Consider the following 16,873-nt stretch of genomic DNA (forward strand, 5'->3'; position numbering starts at 1 on the left):
TTTCTTGTTTGCTTAGGTAATATTGTATCTTTCTGGAGTCTTTGATGGAGTTGAAGAATAGTTAGTTATAGTTATAGTTTTCCTTAGTTATGATAAAGATAAAATAGATGTAAATATTGTAATTTTTACTTGATAACTGTTTTGTTATATGTAATTTTGCTATGTTAAAGTTAAAGCCTTTCCATTTTGTTTAAACAGAAAAAGGGGAAATGATGGAGTAAAGTCATTGGTTAAGTAATAAAGAAACTGCTTGGCCTCATAGGTTAAAACATAGGTGGGAGGAGTAAACAGAACAGAATGCTGGGAGGAAGAGGAAGTGAGCTCAGAGGCCATGCTCCCCTCTCCCGGGCAGATGCTATGATTCCCCTATCTGAGGCAGACACAATGAAGCAAGCTGCCAGGTCAGACATACTGAATCTTTCACGGTAAGTGCACCTAGCGGTGCTACACAGATTATTAGAAATGGGCTAAATTAATATGTGAGAATTAGCCTAGAAGAGGCTAGATATAATGGGCCAAGCAGTGTTTAAAAGAATACAATTTGTGTGTTGTTATTTCGGGTAAAGCTAGCCGGTGGCAGGAGCTGGGCGGCAGGAACGCAGCCCGCAGCTCCTACAACAGAAAGCCAGGCGATGGTGGCGCACGCCTTTAATCCCAGCACTCGGGAGGCAGAGGCAGGCAGATCTCTGTGAGTTCGAGACCAGCCTGGTCTACAAGAGATAGTTCCAGGACAGGCTCCAAAACCACAGAGAGACCCTGTCTCGAAAAACCAAAAAAATAAATAAATAAATAAAAGAAAGAAAGAAAGAAAGAAAGAAAGAAAGCAAGCAAGCAGGAAAGAACCTGGCACTGATTTTGTGAGTTTCTAATTTACAAAACAAAATTTATTTTTTCTATTAACCAATTAATTCTCTCAATGAACTAACAGAAATATGTATTTAAAGAAAAGCTATTCATAGATTATTTATTGCTTGCTCTTTATTACTTGAGCATACAGACTACGCATTTAAATTTTTGTACACAAATGTTTTTAATGCAAACGAATTTTCTTTTCCCACATACTTAAACACATATAAACATACTTTTCTTGCAACACTGTTTAAAACAGCCAGAATGTAGAAGCATTTCAATGTTCATTAGCAGGGGAAAAGAAAGGGTATAGCACATATTTTATGAAGTAAAAATCAATGACACATATGTTAATTGACAGAAATTAACTGTATGAAAAGTTACTTGATGGATGTGCGTCTCAAGAAGCCACACCTGTAAATGAGGAGCTATTGACTGTTGATGGCTTCTGGGCAAGGTTTTCCTTAAGGGTGTGGCTGTGGGATCATCCACCAAACTAAAATGCATAGCCCTATACCCAGGAGTATATAAGTGTCACAAACTGGGCCTGAGAGACTTTTAAGAGGGTAGGGAAATCACAACATTGGGATAGTGGGTAGGAGTGGGAATGAATATGATCAAAACACAATATACGAAATTCCCAAAGAATTAATAGGAATTATATATGGTTTATTGAGACAGGGTTTCTCTTTGTAGCTTTGGAGATTGTCCTGGAACTCACTCTGTAGACCAGGCTGGCCTCGAACTCACAGAGATTCACCTGCCTCCCAAGTGCTGAGATTAACAGTGTGTGCCACCACAGTGCAGTTTAGAAATATATTTTAAAGAAAAGCTATTTTAGAATATGTATAGCTTGCTCTTTATTATTTGAATATATAGCTTATACATTTATAGATTTTATAAATTTATAGAAGATTTTGCAAAGCAAATTACAGAAACGTACTTATATCTTTTTTTATGCTTCATATGTAAGCAAGTACGTTCCACTTAGTCACCTGTACAGAGAAATATAAATCCACAGGACCAAAGCTAAGGAATGAGTTGGGAGTAAAGGAAATGAAAGGGGAACTTCTTGCTATTTTTAATCTGTGTCTAAACTATACATGGCTATGGGGCTTTAGTGGGTGAACTTGTTACAAGTGCTATGACTCATGATCCTAAACTTTACACAGAAACAAAATATATCATTCTATCACATGGCATAAGCTTAGTCACTAAGACTATGACTAACTTAAGGCTTGAAAGATGCATGTGTCCAATGCTCAAACTAAATCTGGAAAGTAAGCCAGAAAATTCTACTGGGCCCAATGCCATGAACTGGCAATTTACCAATCACAGAAAATGGGTCAACAAATTCAAAGGTAACTTTGCACTGCAAGTTAAATGAAAACCTTTGGTCACCCTCCCTTCTCAACATGTAATCAAGGCCCTCTCCTCAGTAGGGAAATTATGTCCTTTAACTGCAGTCCCACTTGTTGTAGAGATACAAAAGTTCTCCTAAACGACTACAACAGAAACAGAAATCTATGTAAACAATTCATAAGAGAACAGAGACATACAAAGAAATAAAAACTAACTTGTAGTCAAATAGATGAATATTTCATGGTCAGGGAATATATGCTTTCTAAGTAATACACAGACACACAAACCAAAATAACATAGTATAGAAAATACATATACAGAGTGAAATTAATCTGCCAAATTCCTTAGAGACAACTGGTAATGTTTTTAGATGACTGACATTTTAGCTTCCTAAGGAAATCTATGACTAGAATCCTCTAAAAAAAAAATATATATGCCAGAAATTATGCAAATAACAGTACTTCAGATTTAGGAAAATTTCTCTTTTCTAATAATACCATACAAGCCTACAAGTCACTTTTCAAAAACTAAATAGAAAAAGTGAAATAGGAGCCCAGTGCATAAGCCAATTAATGACAGTGGATTCGTACAATGAATATTCACTTAAGTTCATACTAATACAACAAAACTGCATGTGCCTCAGGTGTCCAGGTGCCTTTTTTCTTCATTATGAAGATTCATTTCCTAATGAACTCATTAACGGTCATGTTAACAGCCAGAACTAGAGGTGCAATGTATCAATAATATTTAAGGGTCATTAACTTGTTGGAAAGGAAGTAACCCACTTTCCTCAGTAAAAGCAAGTACTCTTACAAGAATAACAAATATATCCAGTAATAATAATGATGAACAATAACTATTCATGCAGTTTAAGGGCAATGTTCATTCACTGAATAATGTCCTAATATTGTATACAATTGTGCAGTATTACCACAATTGTAATAATAACCAACAATGACTGTTCATACAATAGACTGCTACTCAGCAATACAGATGAACTAGACACAAGCAATAAATGGATGAAATCTCTGTAACACTGGGTTGGGCAAAAGAAGACAAACACGAGAATATATGTGAACCTCCATCTCCACAAAGACCAGAGACATGAATGGCTAATCTAATCACAATCAGAAAGCAACTAGACTTACAGCTAAAGGGATGGACAGGCAGAAAGCAAACAGGGAAAGGCTTGCAGGAATGATTAAAATGTTCTGCATTTGTTTTGTACAGTGGCTATATGAATATATGGGGCTGTCAAAAAAACATCAAACTGAACACAATAGCTGTGTATTTTATTATACACAAATTACATCACAACAAAGACATGTAGTTTTAAAGTTAACCTGCCAAAGTAATGTTCTTGAATTCGGGGGGGGGGGGGGGGGAGAATACACTTTAAACAGAATAAATCATTTGATATTTAAATTTTCCATTACAACTGAGAAATAAGCAGTCACAGATGTATGCTCATAGAATTAGAATTGTGAGCTACAGGAAGGGTAATCAAACATCTTGGGTTACTGTGACAGAACGCCAGCCAGGGAAGACCGATACCTCAGCCCATCATTAACATTACCTGCTTCACTACAGAATCCCCTGACCTACAAAAATTTCAGGGTCACGTCTCTAAAGGGGACTTTCAATATCATGTCACACAAGGGCCCTCACTTTCCCATACAACCCACAATGACTAAACAAAACTCAACACGATCTTTTATTTTTGTTAACATTTCGCATTCCACAATCAGAGTCGAACTAGATGGGTTTCTCTAAAGTTTACATCTGAGGACAAAATTAAATGTCACAGAACTCAATCCGCAGGGAAAGTGGAAATCAAACTAAGGATAAAATATCTAAAAAATTAACTATGTAAAAGAAAGCAAAGAGAGTCGCAAAAACAAAATGGAAGAAATCTTTACCTGCTGCCCTGTAAAGTATTTTAGGTTCAAAAAATATACATGGATCTTTATCTTCTATGCATGACAACAGAAGTCCCTTGGCCTGGAAAGGGCTCCTGGGTATAACCACCTGCAAAAACAAACAATTTTAGCAAAACACACCCCAGTAAATCTACTTCTCAGGGTTGATACTTAACCAATCAAGTGTAACCAATTCAACTAGAAGACTGGGTATTGGTATTTATTATAAAATTTACACACAGTCCTTCAGAAATCTCTTTATCCACAAGCATGACTACAACACTTCCCATGTCCTGATAACTAAGATACTAGTCTTCCTTTCAGGCCCTCACCTTGCCCATAGCTCAAAGAGAACCCGCAAAGCACATAAAAAGAAAGAGAAATGTCCACCTTTAAGTGCCACCCCTCCTACTAACACTCTGCTCTCATTTGCAAATGGAAGTGCCACAGTCCCCCTTGTTCTGACGGGCAAAGGCAACCTGCAATCCCTAAGGGAAAAGACGATCCACTGAATTTTGTGGACCAGATATTACAGCATCCAGATACACAGACAAGAGAAAAGCATGGTTGTCCCACATCTCCAGTGGACAGGCAAGGGCTCTGAGACTTTCAGGAGGGGGCTGCTGAAGAGGATTAGTGACAACAGGAAGTACATGATATAACTTGGCAAATCACGCAGAGAGGATCATTTCATCTCTCCTTCCCAGTGACTTCAGGAAGTGGCTACTATTCTTCTTCCCGCTTAAAAACAGAGACTGTTGACTTCAGAGGGGTAAGGACACTGCCAAGGTCACAGAACTTGCTAGGATGGAGATTCTTACTCTGTTCTGATACACACCAGAGACCACACTCTTGACCATGGTTCCTCAAATCACAACTTTGTACCTAAGCTGTCATGGTTTTAAAAGAATGGGGTAAGAACAAACTTTACTTTGGAAGGATTATTAGAATAAGCTTGGACCTACTACAAAGATCAAACAAGACTCCTTGAAGAAAGCCACCTTCAAGGTGTTTGTTTGGGAGGCAGAGGCAGGTGAATCTCTATGAGTTTGAGGCCAGCCTGGTCTACACAGTGAGTTCCAGAACAGTCAGTGCTGTTTCAAAGAGAAACCTTGTGTCAAAATAATAATAATAATAATAATAATAATAATAGTAATAATAATAATAAATAAAACAGTATTAATCTCTTTATTAACCTCATTACACAATGCCTTTATGCTTCTTTTCTTCAATTTCTCTTTGCTTTCTTCATATAGTTATTTGTATTAGCCTTTTAGTATATATATTTAGTATATAAGCTTCATATTTCGAGTTTAAAAATAAGAAGTAGAAAACAGACAGTAGAAGATTAAAAGTTCTGTTGTTTAAAACCTCTAGCATATGGTGTAAACATTAAGTATGATCAACATCCAGCTCAAACTCAAAAATAAGTGTTGCCTCAGAGGGGCTCTAGTCCAAAACTACCACTTCTGGCTTGTGTCAAAAAAGCATTCAGCCTCCCTTCAACTGGGACAAACCTTATTATTATGAGCCAGCAGGAAAAAAAAATAAAGAAAAATGTAAACATTTTTATAATTGATTTATGTTGTCAAAAACAGACATGTTTCTCTGGCTAACACATCTGTGAGTTCCTATGATTCCCTGGAAAGCTGTTTGGTGAATATCAAGAGACAAAAACGTGAAACATTTGCAACATGAAAAGACTTAAGCTATTACAGGAAGACTCTTCCAAGCAGACTAAGCAGTTACCATGCTCTAGATAGGAAAAGATTCCCATCTATATAACAGCTTCCTCTCCGTCTGCTTAAAAACTGAAAACTGAGCTATAAGCACACATGACTTTGAGGTAAATATAGACTGAACAGTGGGTTTTATTAAATGTACCCCAAGAAGAGTTCAAAGAAAAAAACACATGAGAAAGAAGAAACTAGAGCTTTAAGAGAATGCCATAGACCTTAAAATCTGTAGAGTCAATTAATGCCAGCATCATGCCAGAGCTGCTTCAGGAAGAACATTCTAGAAAACTGGGCACCAGAAAATTAATTTAAAATAAAATGCTAACCTCTCTTTTTCAAATATAGTTAAGTGCCTATCAGTTCCAAAGTCCTGTTTGTTTTCCTTCAGGGAAGGTCATTGATTAACACTAACTAATAGCGTAAGCGAAGGTGGAAACATCAAAGGATGATCAAATAAAATAAGTAAACAAGAATACCTTGATTCCTGGGCAATGGGCAAAAAAGGCTTCCGGACACTGAGAATGGTAGAGAGCCCCGTGGCCCACACAGCCCCACGGGGCCCGGATGGTCAGGCTCCCACAGTTGAAAAGATCGCCAGAGCGATAGCGGTACTTGGCAGCTTCGTTGACAATCTGCAGAGAGAAGGGACATGCCACAGTGACTCTTTCCTGCCCAGTGCACATCCTAAGAGCATGCAGTTGGATCTTCAAATGCATTTCCATCGCAACTGTGCACACCACCATGAGGCAACAGGTGCTGAGGGCAAGGCAGGGATGGGTGGGCAGAGCCTGTGTCTGAACACTCCGGGACTGAGATGCCTTTCCCACCTACCTGATCAAAGGCGGGGAAGATGTAGTCAGCAAACTGGATTTCTGCAATGGCGGTAGCACCAGTGACAGCGACCCCAATCCCAAAGCCAACAATTCCTTGTTCACACAATGGGGTGTTAAACACTCTATCTTTTCCTTTAAAAAAAATAATAATAATATAAGGAACAGAAACAGAAAACAAATCTAATGTAGCAAATTAAAGCAGTGTAATATACAATACAGCTGATAATTGGGTGGGATGAAGAAAGACGGGACAGGTAGAGAAACAGTAGACAGCATTATAACTGATTCAGAACATAACAGCATTATATATACCAAACCTAAATATGCCAATGAAGGAAACACTGCCACACTGAGGTTTTTTTTGAAAAGCAAAATCCTGCTATTTGATGGGAAAATCATAATTAAAAAAAACTATACAGTAAAAACCATAACGAGAGAAAATAGACATCACGCTATCGATGGCAGACATTATGGGGAAAGGCCCTGCCAGACTTAATAAGGCAAAATTCATACTGCTAAGGGTTGAATTCACAAAGACTTAAGAATACATGGAACAATGAGCGCCAAGCAGTTCGGAGTCACTGATACAACTAAGTGCGGGCACAGGCGAGTACATAATTCAGTATGAGACTTTTGAGATGCTGTCTGGGCAACAGCAAAAAACAAAAACAAAAAGGAAGGGGCTTTTAAAATATAGCTATAACATAATAACTGGTGGGAGGGACTCATCTGACATATGCAGGATGCAGGATGCTAGCTTCTATACCGAGAACTCCAATACTGACAGGAATGGACCAGCCATATGCTGAGCTAACAAACGATTAAAATCAAATCCAGCGTGTCTCACAGCAAACGACTTGGATGTGGAAAAGAGACTGATTGGGAGAAGTGGAGGCAGTGGGTAGGAAGTAGAATCAGGATGCACTTCGGACGTGTATGACATTGTCAAATCGCAAATTCAGTAAGAATTGTTTATTAAGAGTATGTTCCCTGGTGGGGTTATGCTAGAAGTCAGTAACGAAAAGAAGTAAGGAAATCTGTATGTGGGGCTGGGACTCTCTGTAGCTCTTGCCTAAAATGTAGGAGGCCTTGGGCTCAAGTCGCAATGTTCAAGAGAAAAAAAAAAAATACAAAGGGGAGGGGAAGGGAAGGAAGCAAGAAAGCTAGCTAATTACTTTGCTGTGGTTTTATTGTAAAATATTCCCTCTAGGCTCGTGATTTGAAACCCATCACCCCACCCCACCAACCTCATGCCTAAGCTCGCAGCCCTGTTGGGAAAGGATGTGAAACCTTGAGGAGGTGGTGCCTTTCTGAAGGAAACGGGTTTCTGATGACAAGCTGTGAGGCCATCCCTCTTCCTCTTCCCTCTTCACTTGAATTAAGATGCATTGTGACCAGCCAGCCTCCCGTTCCCTCCACCATGCCTTCCGGCCTGCTGCCATGTCTTCCCTACCATGATGGACAGTAAGTACCACTGAGCTGCAAGCCAAAATAAAGCCCTTCCCTCCTAAACTGCTTTTATCAGGTTATTTCATCACAGCAATGAAAAATAAATAAATAAAAGAGCCGGGCAGTGGTGGCACTTGCCTTTAATCCCAGCACTTGGGAGGCAGAGGCAGGTGCATCTCTGTGAGTTCAAGGCCAGCCTGGTCTATAAGAGCTAGTTCCAGGACAAGAACCAAAAGCTACGAAGAAACCCTGTCTCAAAATCTAAAAAGAATAAAGAAAGAAAGGGAAAGAGAGGACAAAAGAAAAAGGAAATGCAACGAAGTTTGTGTTAGGTCTCTGGCCATACCACCTTGATGAAGCCCAATCTTGTCTGATCTCAGAAATTTGTGCTAGGAAACTTACTAAATGCATATCTCTAATATAAAGCTCAAAAAAGAAAAATGGAAATCATAAAAAAATGTTTGAACTGAATGACCAATCTCTATATCTCAATTTACTGAACTACTGAAAATACCTGCAAAGTTGCTTCTTTCAAACCAACCCTCCTGTACTTAATAAAATTCCAGGCTAAAAGCAATCAACTTTTAGAGGCATTGGAAAACTAAAAGCAGACATAAACTGAACACTTGGATTTCAAAAAAAAAGGGACACAGAGTAAACGACGACAGTTATAAGGCTGGCCTAAAGGGACTCTCTGCTCTTTGTCAGAGACTGTAAGAATCCAGATGCACAGACTATATTGATGGGTGTCAAAGACATCATCTAAAGAGGCCAACAACTGAACACCAAGAACATATATCTTGTTTATGCACCGATTGATCCAGAACTCACTGACATCTGTAGCTGTCAACCCTCTGAAAACAACTCAGTAGAAAATAACCTCTGAGCACGTTAAAAGAGCTGGGCAGAAATCTCTCCTGTGCCCACTAAAGAGAACACAGGAATATGGAATCCTAGTCTCCTTAAGTTAGAGAGCTTCATGGAGTTTAAAGAATACACTACGGAATGATGAATGGGACACCAAAGGAACTAAGAGGGAAATTCAGAAATTCCTAGAACTAAACGAAAGGAAAAACACAACATAGCAAAACCTATGGGATACAATTAAATAATGAAATCAGTTCTGGTTGGGGGTAGGAGTTTCTAGCTACCATCAGAGGAATCTCAAATTAAATAAATGATGCATTGGACAAGCAAAAGCAAGCCAACCCCATAAATGGTAGATGGGAAAACAGAGATTAATAAAATGAGAGAAAGAAAAGAAAGAATCAAAGAAAGGTTTTCATATCCATAAACTAACCAAAAGAGAGGAAATTACAACAGATACCAAGGAAATTTAGAAAATCATTATGACAAACCTTAACATATCCCATTAAATGGACATGGTCACAGAGACCTTTAACACCAGCCTGCAGAGGCAGAAGCAGGTGGATCTCTGTGCGCTCACGGCCAATGTGGTCTACAAAGTGGCAAGTTCTAAGCCAGATAAAGCTATAAGTTGAGACCCTGTTTAAAAACAAAACATATATCCTTAAATTGGAAAATCTGAAAGAGATGAGTGACCTCTAAATGCATATGCCCTACCAAAATAATTCAAGATGACTTTTCATTGGAAACTCTGAAAGTCAGAAAGGCCACAGATCCAGCCTGGATGCTCTACCCAGCAAAACTACCAATCACAATTGATGGAGAAAGAAAAGCAGCTCACAATAAAACAAATTTAAGCAACTTATGTCCACCAATCCATCTCTACAGAAAGCACTAGAAGGAAAACTTCGGTCTCAAGAGGTTAACTATATCCAAGAAGACATAAGGAATATATAATCCAAGAACAGTTCATCAAAAGAGGGGGGAACACACCACAACAACAAAATGAAGGAATTAATAAACACTGATCAATAACTCTCTATATTAATGGTCTCAATTCCCCCACTAAAAAGACAATGACCATACGACAGGATTGATAACAAGACTCATCCTTCTGTTGCACCCAAGAAACACACTTCACCTCAGAGTAGGAGGATGGGAAGTGATCAGTGTATCACTCAACGCTCACCCGAACATTTTCCTCTTGCAGGAGATGGCACTCAACACAAAGACCCACGGCTGGGCAGTGTGCAGTGAGTCAAAGACTTTAGAGCACTCAACCCTAATTGGGATCCTCATCGACCCCCAACCCGGGCCCCAATGCTCGGTAATCCATGCTGAAGAGGGAGAAAGACTGTAAAAGCCAGAGGTGGTAGATGGCTCCTTCGAAACAGTGTCTTCCTGATACAACATGATTGATCGTGTACTAACTCACTGAGACTGACAACATACACAAGGCCTGCACAAGTCCAAACCAGACAAAATCCCAGCACGGAGAAAGGCTATTCCACCCCTAACCAAGAAGTTATTTGTGACTGATACCTACTGGGAAAGGGAAAATCAATTTTCTCCAGTTGAGTGTCACTGGATATATCAACCACACTCCAAAGCAGGCCCCCTGACCAGGAGTAGGTGGCCAATACACAATGGACACACAATTTTGGGGTGCTTTTTGCTTGTCCCCATCTTATGGGGTTTGTTTTTTCTTTGTTTTTTGATTTTGGGGCGTTGATTTTTTGAGTTTTTAAATAGAAAAAACATGAAGTAGGGAGGTGGGGAGGAGCTGGGAGAATCTAGGGGAGGGAAAAAATATAATCAAAATAAATGTCATGAAAAAATTAGTAATAATTTAAAAAAGCAAGCATATTGGTATAATCCCCAACAATTGGAAGGCAGAGGCAGGAAGATCCCCAAAAGTACAATAGCTGGCCTATGGTACGTGGCAAACTCCAGGCCAGTGGGAGACCTCATCTCAGAAACAAGGAGAATGATGCTAAGCACTGACACCCAAGGTTGTCCTCCAGCCTCCACACCCGTACATCTACAAACACATGTGTACATACACACAAACTCCCCGGCTACAAATGGTCCAGAGTCAAATGGATTCTCTGCACAATCCTGCCAGTTTTAAAGCAGAATTCACAGCAATCTTTCTCAAACGGCCACATGAACTCTTTATGAAACCAGCATTGCCCTGATGCCACTACCAGATAAAGATACAAAAGAGAGAGGGGGGGGATAAAATTATAGTCCAGTCTCCCTGATGAAGGAGTTTGGATGGAAAAATTATCAATATAGTATTTATAAGTCAAACAGACAGACAATGACAATTTTGGCAATGATGTGAACAAAATGGGAACGCTGGGGTGGGAGGAGCCTGATAAACCTTTCATCAGGCTCTGCCTTCCACACCCCCACACACACTTACTGATATGCTACTCAAATCTCAGTTAAAATCCCACCACTTCTCAGCTACGATCAGCATTTTATGACACATTCTAATTTCAGAAATCTGATCAGGAACCCAAACATTCAGGGACGGACCTGGTTGGTATTCATCCTCCATTTCTATAGCCCAGGATATCAGTTCATCTTGGTATGCAGAATTCACTTTCAGCTCAATCATTCCCTTTGAACGTGAGTCACAAGTCAGGCAGGTGCTGGAAACGCCGACTAGACACATCCTGCGCTTTGCAACTCTATAAAGACAGCCGCAGCAACTTAACTGTGTGATTCATATTCATAATTATCTGAGACTGTCTCCTGAGCCTATAACATCTATACCTCAGCAGCGCCCTACTCCACTGTAAGTACATGGATAATTTAGGGGGTGGGGGGTGGGAATTGATCCTATTGCTTGAGTGGTCGCAAAGGAACACAAATCCCAGATGCTCGCAGTGCGAGCCAGATCCAGCAAGTCCGAGCCGCCTTAACCAAACAGGCAGCACCCACTCATTTTGCTCCTTGAAGCTTCAAGGTCACAGGACTTTCCTTCTTGGTAAAGAAAGCACAGACAAGGTGAATTTCTCAGAATTCTAGCTTTAAAGGAAACAGTTTAACCAATGACGTTTTTATATGCTCCAAGAGAAAATGCTCCAACATGAACTCGTGATTAAAAATCTATTTCTGACTTCTGCCTAATATTGATTGACTGGTGGTAAAAAGCACTAATAAGACACAGTATTGATTGATGACTTCCTCTTTCCCACAGAGCAGTTACCCACTGTAAAGTTCATGTACGTAACATCCTGATAGATGAATCAGGACAAACAGCCAGAGCACTTGTGAGGCAAGGCAGAGCGGGGTAAAACAGACCAGGATAGCTAGCGCCACAAATTGCTACATTACCTACGGCTATGTTCTTATCTGCAACAGAAGAGTCACGATGCAAACAGACTAAACTTATTCACACCAATATTTCTCTCACACCGATATTTCTCTCGTGTTCATAAAGTACTTACCATTACATTAACATGCTAGGATTGTCCTAGGTTGATTTCTATTACTGTGCTAAAAGCACCAAGACTGAAGGGACTCTAGTCAGCCTGAGCATGGCAAACAATAGGTCGAGCAGGTCTTTCCCTTCTCCCCCATTCCCAATGCCTTGCTAAAAACTGCTGGACTGTAATCCTAAAGCTAGCCACCAGGGTCTATTCCCTTATATGGCCACTTCCTCTTCCTGAGGCTGACTACCACAGTCTAGCTATCAAAGTATTGAAGTCCAGCAATCAAAAGTCCTCTTTAGTTACTAGAATAAACATAACCAATTAAATAATTAAACACATCATCCCATTTTACCTTTATAAACAACCATTTTTTCTGCGGGCTATGTCTGTCTCCTCTCTATCCAGAGGCAATCCTTTGTCACTCAGGAACAAATATTCCTCTCTCCCTTATTCCCTTCCCCTTCTCCCTCATCTTCAATCTCCTGTCTTTGTCTCTTATTCCTTGCCCTCTGTCTCTCTAGGGCAAATAAACCTTCCTCTGTCCCTCTGGGGCAAATAAACCTCCCTTGTGCTGAGAACTTGGTTTTAGGGGTCCTGAGCCAATACTGATCCTTTCAATGACTGAAAACATCTTGGGGAGGTAAGGGTTTATTTGGGTTACATGTCCAGATCACAATCCCCCTGGAAGGGAAGTTAGGACAGAGCTCCAGGCAGGAACTGAAGCAAAAGGCAATGAGGAACATTGTTTACTGGTCTGCTCTCAGTGACTTGCTCAGTCTACTTTTTTAAACAATTTAGGACCACTTGCCCAGGCTATCTCACAGCATTAATCAAGAACACACACACACACACACACACACACACACACACAAATACTTTCAGGCCAATTTCATGGAGGTATTTTTTCACCTGAGGTTTCTTTTTCCTAGGTTTGTCTACGCTTATGTAAAGTTGACCAAACCTAACTATCACTAGGTAAACAAAAACCTCATCTCCTCACAGCTGAAACTTACATTCTAGAAAAGGGAAACTACAATAAAAACAATTGAGTAAAATATGTAATGTTTATGACAATATGTGACATGCTTATGACAATATGTGATAAGTTTATGACAATATGTGATGTTTATGACAATATGTGACATGCTTATGACAATATGTGATAAGTTTATGACAATATGTGATGTTTATGGCAATATGTGATGTGTTTATGACAATATGTGACATGATTATGAGTATGTGATATGTTTATGACAATATGTGATGTTTATGACAATATGTAATGTTTATGGCAATATGTGATGTGTTTATGACAATATGTGATGTGTTATGAGAATGTGTGATGTGTTATGACAATATGTGATGTGATATGAAAACAGCACTGTGAAGGACAGCAAAGAAGGGAATGGTTGATATGAAGTTGGAACTAATGTGGCTTCAAACAGACTGGAAAGTAACCACTGAGAGGGGACAATTAAGAAAAGAGCGTGTGCCACACACGCATTCAGAGATGTCTAGGCAAAGGGACAGAGACAGTTAATCTTCATTGTCAGCCTGACTGGATTACCGTCACCTAGAAGACAGGCATCCTCTAAGTCTATCTGTGAGGACAGTTCAGACCCACACTAAACATAGGTTGGGATCATGGGCTGTGGTCTCGGATAGAAGAGATAACAAGAGAAAGCCAGTTTAATAGTGGCATGACCCTTCTCTCTGCTTCCCACCTACTGAGATGTGAACAGTCATACTCCTCCACCATCATGAACTTGGACCAAAGCACCAAAGCCCAAGCAATCACAAGTTGAGCCCTCTAAAACCATGAGCCACAGCAAATCTTCCTGTCCAAGTTGTTCTGTTGGGTGCTTTGGTCATAGCAATGCAAGATAAACTAATTTAGTGGTCAAGAGTGGAACGATCAGCACAGCAATGGGGGCCGAGTGGAACGACCTTGGAGAAAGACTTCAGGACATCAGAGAAAGGGCACAAAGGAGAAGCAAGAATCTGAACATGAAAAAAAAAAAAACAGTGGCAAAAGATAAAAAGGAAGAGGCCAGAGAGAGGTAGAGTGGGTCAGGCAGGGCCTTCCAGGCCTTTGTCTTGCTTCCTTTAAAATCAAATACTCTAACAAAAGCAAATTAAGAGAAATGACGTTTATTGTAGCTCACAGTTCCAGGATATATAGTCCAGCATGGCAGGGAAGTCACAGCAGAAGGAACTTGAGAGAGCAGGTCACATTCTAATCAAGGTCAAGAAGCAGAAAGTGAGGGATGCATGCCAGGGCTCAGTTCACTTTCTACTTACACAGGCCAGGGTGCTAAGGACACAGAATCATCCCACCCCAAATTAACATGATCTGCCCATATCAGTTAACGCCATGAAGATAATCCCCGACAGGTGTGCCCAGAGACCCATCTCCAAGGTGAGACTGAATTCTGTCAAGTCCACAGCATCATCAAGCCCTCCCTTGTAAACACTGAGGATGAGTCAGAAGGCAGGTGAGTGGGAGAAAGAGGAAGCTGCAGAGCAGAGCCAGGCCACTCTGTGCCCCTTGTCATCAGTGTCGTTCTGGCTGGTGTTCTATGAATAGTCTATAAACAGCAAAGGGAGACACAGCAAGATTAATTGCAGGATATTGAAACACTGCAGAGAAAGACAGAGACGCCTAACAGCAGAGGAGGTGGGAAGAACGGGCAAGTGAGATGTATTCTCAAAAGTGAGTCAAAGGATTCGCTGATGAAAAGAGCCTGCAAGATGAGTCAGAGACACGCAAAGAATACTCAGAGCCAAATATACCATAGCCAGTAATTGAAGGGAAAGAAATAAATTCAATGCCATGAAAAAGCTTCTCGGGATAAGATTCCAAAGTTTTGTTTTGAAAGCATGCATCACGCTTAAGATATTTAGGTAGCCTCTCACAGGACTGTTGAGTATGAGATGTGTTTGGCAGAAGCAGCCTTATGTATTAATGGCCTGGGATAAAGTACAATTACTTAGCGAACTTAGGGGAACAAAGGAAAAAAAGAGCAAAGAATAGTCACTTGAGGTCTTAGTTAGGGTTTCTACTGCTGTGATGAAACAACAGGACCAAAAATCAACACTGTGGCCAAAGCCTTGGAAGGAAAGGGTTTAAAGGCCCTCAATGACGGAAGCTGGGGCAGAGACCTGCAAACAGGAACTGATGCAGAGGCCATGCATAAGTGTACACAGGCCACTACTTATTGGCCTTGTCTTTACAGCTTGCTCAGCCTGCATTCTTATAACACCCAGACTGCTACATAGGGAATGCCAGACCAGCCAAAGCTACATCAGGTAGCTACAGCTACCCTGTCAAAAAAAAAAATTTTTTTTTTTTTGTTAGGATGGAAGAAATAACAACTTTGCGGGCCAATAGAAGTGATCAGCAGAGAAAGAGAAACTAGTCTGAGAAACATTAATGAAATGAACTGCATAGAGGTAACAATTAGGACCATACCTTGGAGCAGGTGACAGGGGAGGCTGAATGGCACCCTGACATCACTCACCATCTGCTGTGGGACAATGGTCTGTACCCTGTCACTTTTACTTTAAATAAATGCTGATCAGCCAGTAGCCAGGCAGGAAGTATAGGCAGAACGACAGGGCAGGAAGTAGAGGTGGGGCAATGAGAACAGGAGAATTCTGGGAAGAGAAAGAGTCAGTCTGGAGTCATCACCCAGATGCAGAGGAAGCAAGATGTGACTGCCTCACCAGAAAAGGTACCAAGCCACGTGGCTGACACAGACAAGAATTATGGACTAATGTAAGTTATAAGAGTTAATAAGAAGCCTGAGCTATTAGGCCAACCAGTTTATAATTAATGTAGACCTCTGTGTGTTTCTTTGGGACTGAATGACTGCAGGACTGGGTGGGACAGAAACCTCTATCAACAAAGATCCAGAAGGAAGCCAGCAGCATACGTGCACTGGGGCCCACGCAGGGAAATAAGCAGCAAGGGAAGGCGAGTCTGCCCAAGTTCTCGATGGCATCTACTTACCTTTTTACTAATTCTAAACTAAACAGACACTCCATTCTCTTTTGCAGTGCTAATGATCCAACTTGGAGCCTCGTGTGCACTAGACAAGTGTTCTTCTTACACCCACAAAACAGGTTAGCAGAGGTGGGGAAGGCGGGAGTAAAGAAAGAAGAACGAATGAGTCAGGAGCCTGCCTGGAAGTCGGGCAGCAAGGGTGGTCCTCAGAGGTCACTACTAGCCTTGAGCCTAAACTGAGAGTGGCATTCAGCTCAGCATCCTTGGGATTTAGACATCCAGGTAGATTTAACTAGAACTGGATTTCAACAAGCAAATATTATGTAGAATTCAGGACAGGGATAAAAGCAAGAAAGAACATCAGAGAAGACAGAAACAGGGCAGGGGAAATGTGTGGCTTTAAGAA

At 40.6% G+C, this 16,873-nt stretch overlaps 1 protein-coding gene across 2 annotated transcripts in view; it reads right to left on the minus strand.

The window, feature by feature from the left end:
• Bckdhb (branched chain keto acid dehydrogenase E1 subunit beta) overlaps positions 1-16,873 on the minus strand; it is a 174,971-nt gene that overhangs the window by 123,320 nt on the left and 34,778 nt on the right. For both annotated transcript variants that reach the window (XM_041679643.1, XM_041679644.1), the window contains exons 4-6: positions 6,698-6,831; positions 6,343-6,498; positions 4,131-4,239 (exon numbers count right to left, since the gene is read on the minus strand). In XM_041679643.1, the coding sequence (XP_041535577.1) occupies positions 4,131-4,239; positions 6,343-6,498; positions 6,698-6,831 (399 nt within the window). The remainder of the gene's footprint in view (positions 1-4,130; positions 4,240-6,342; positions 6,499-6,697; positions 6,832-16,873) is intronic.

Source organism: Microtus oregoni, unplaced genomic scaffold (assembly GCF_018167655.1).
Source record: "Microtus oregoni isolate MIOR12 unplaced genomic scaffold, Mior012 000032F_ref0000030, whole genome shotgun sequence".
Taxonomy (NCBI): Eukaryota; Metazoa; Chordata; class Mammalia; order Rodentia; family Cricetidae; genus Microtus; species Microtus oregoni.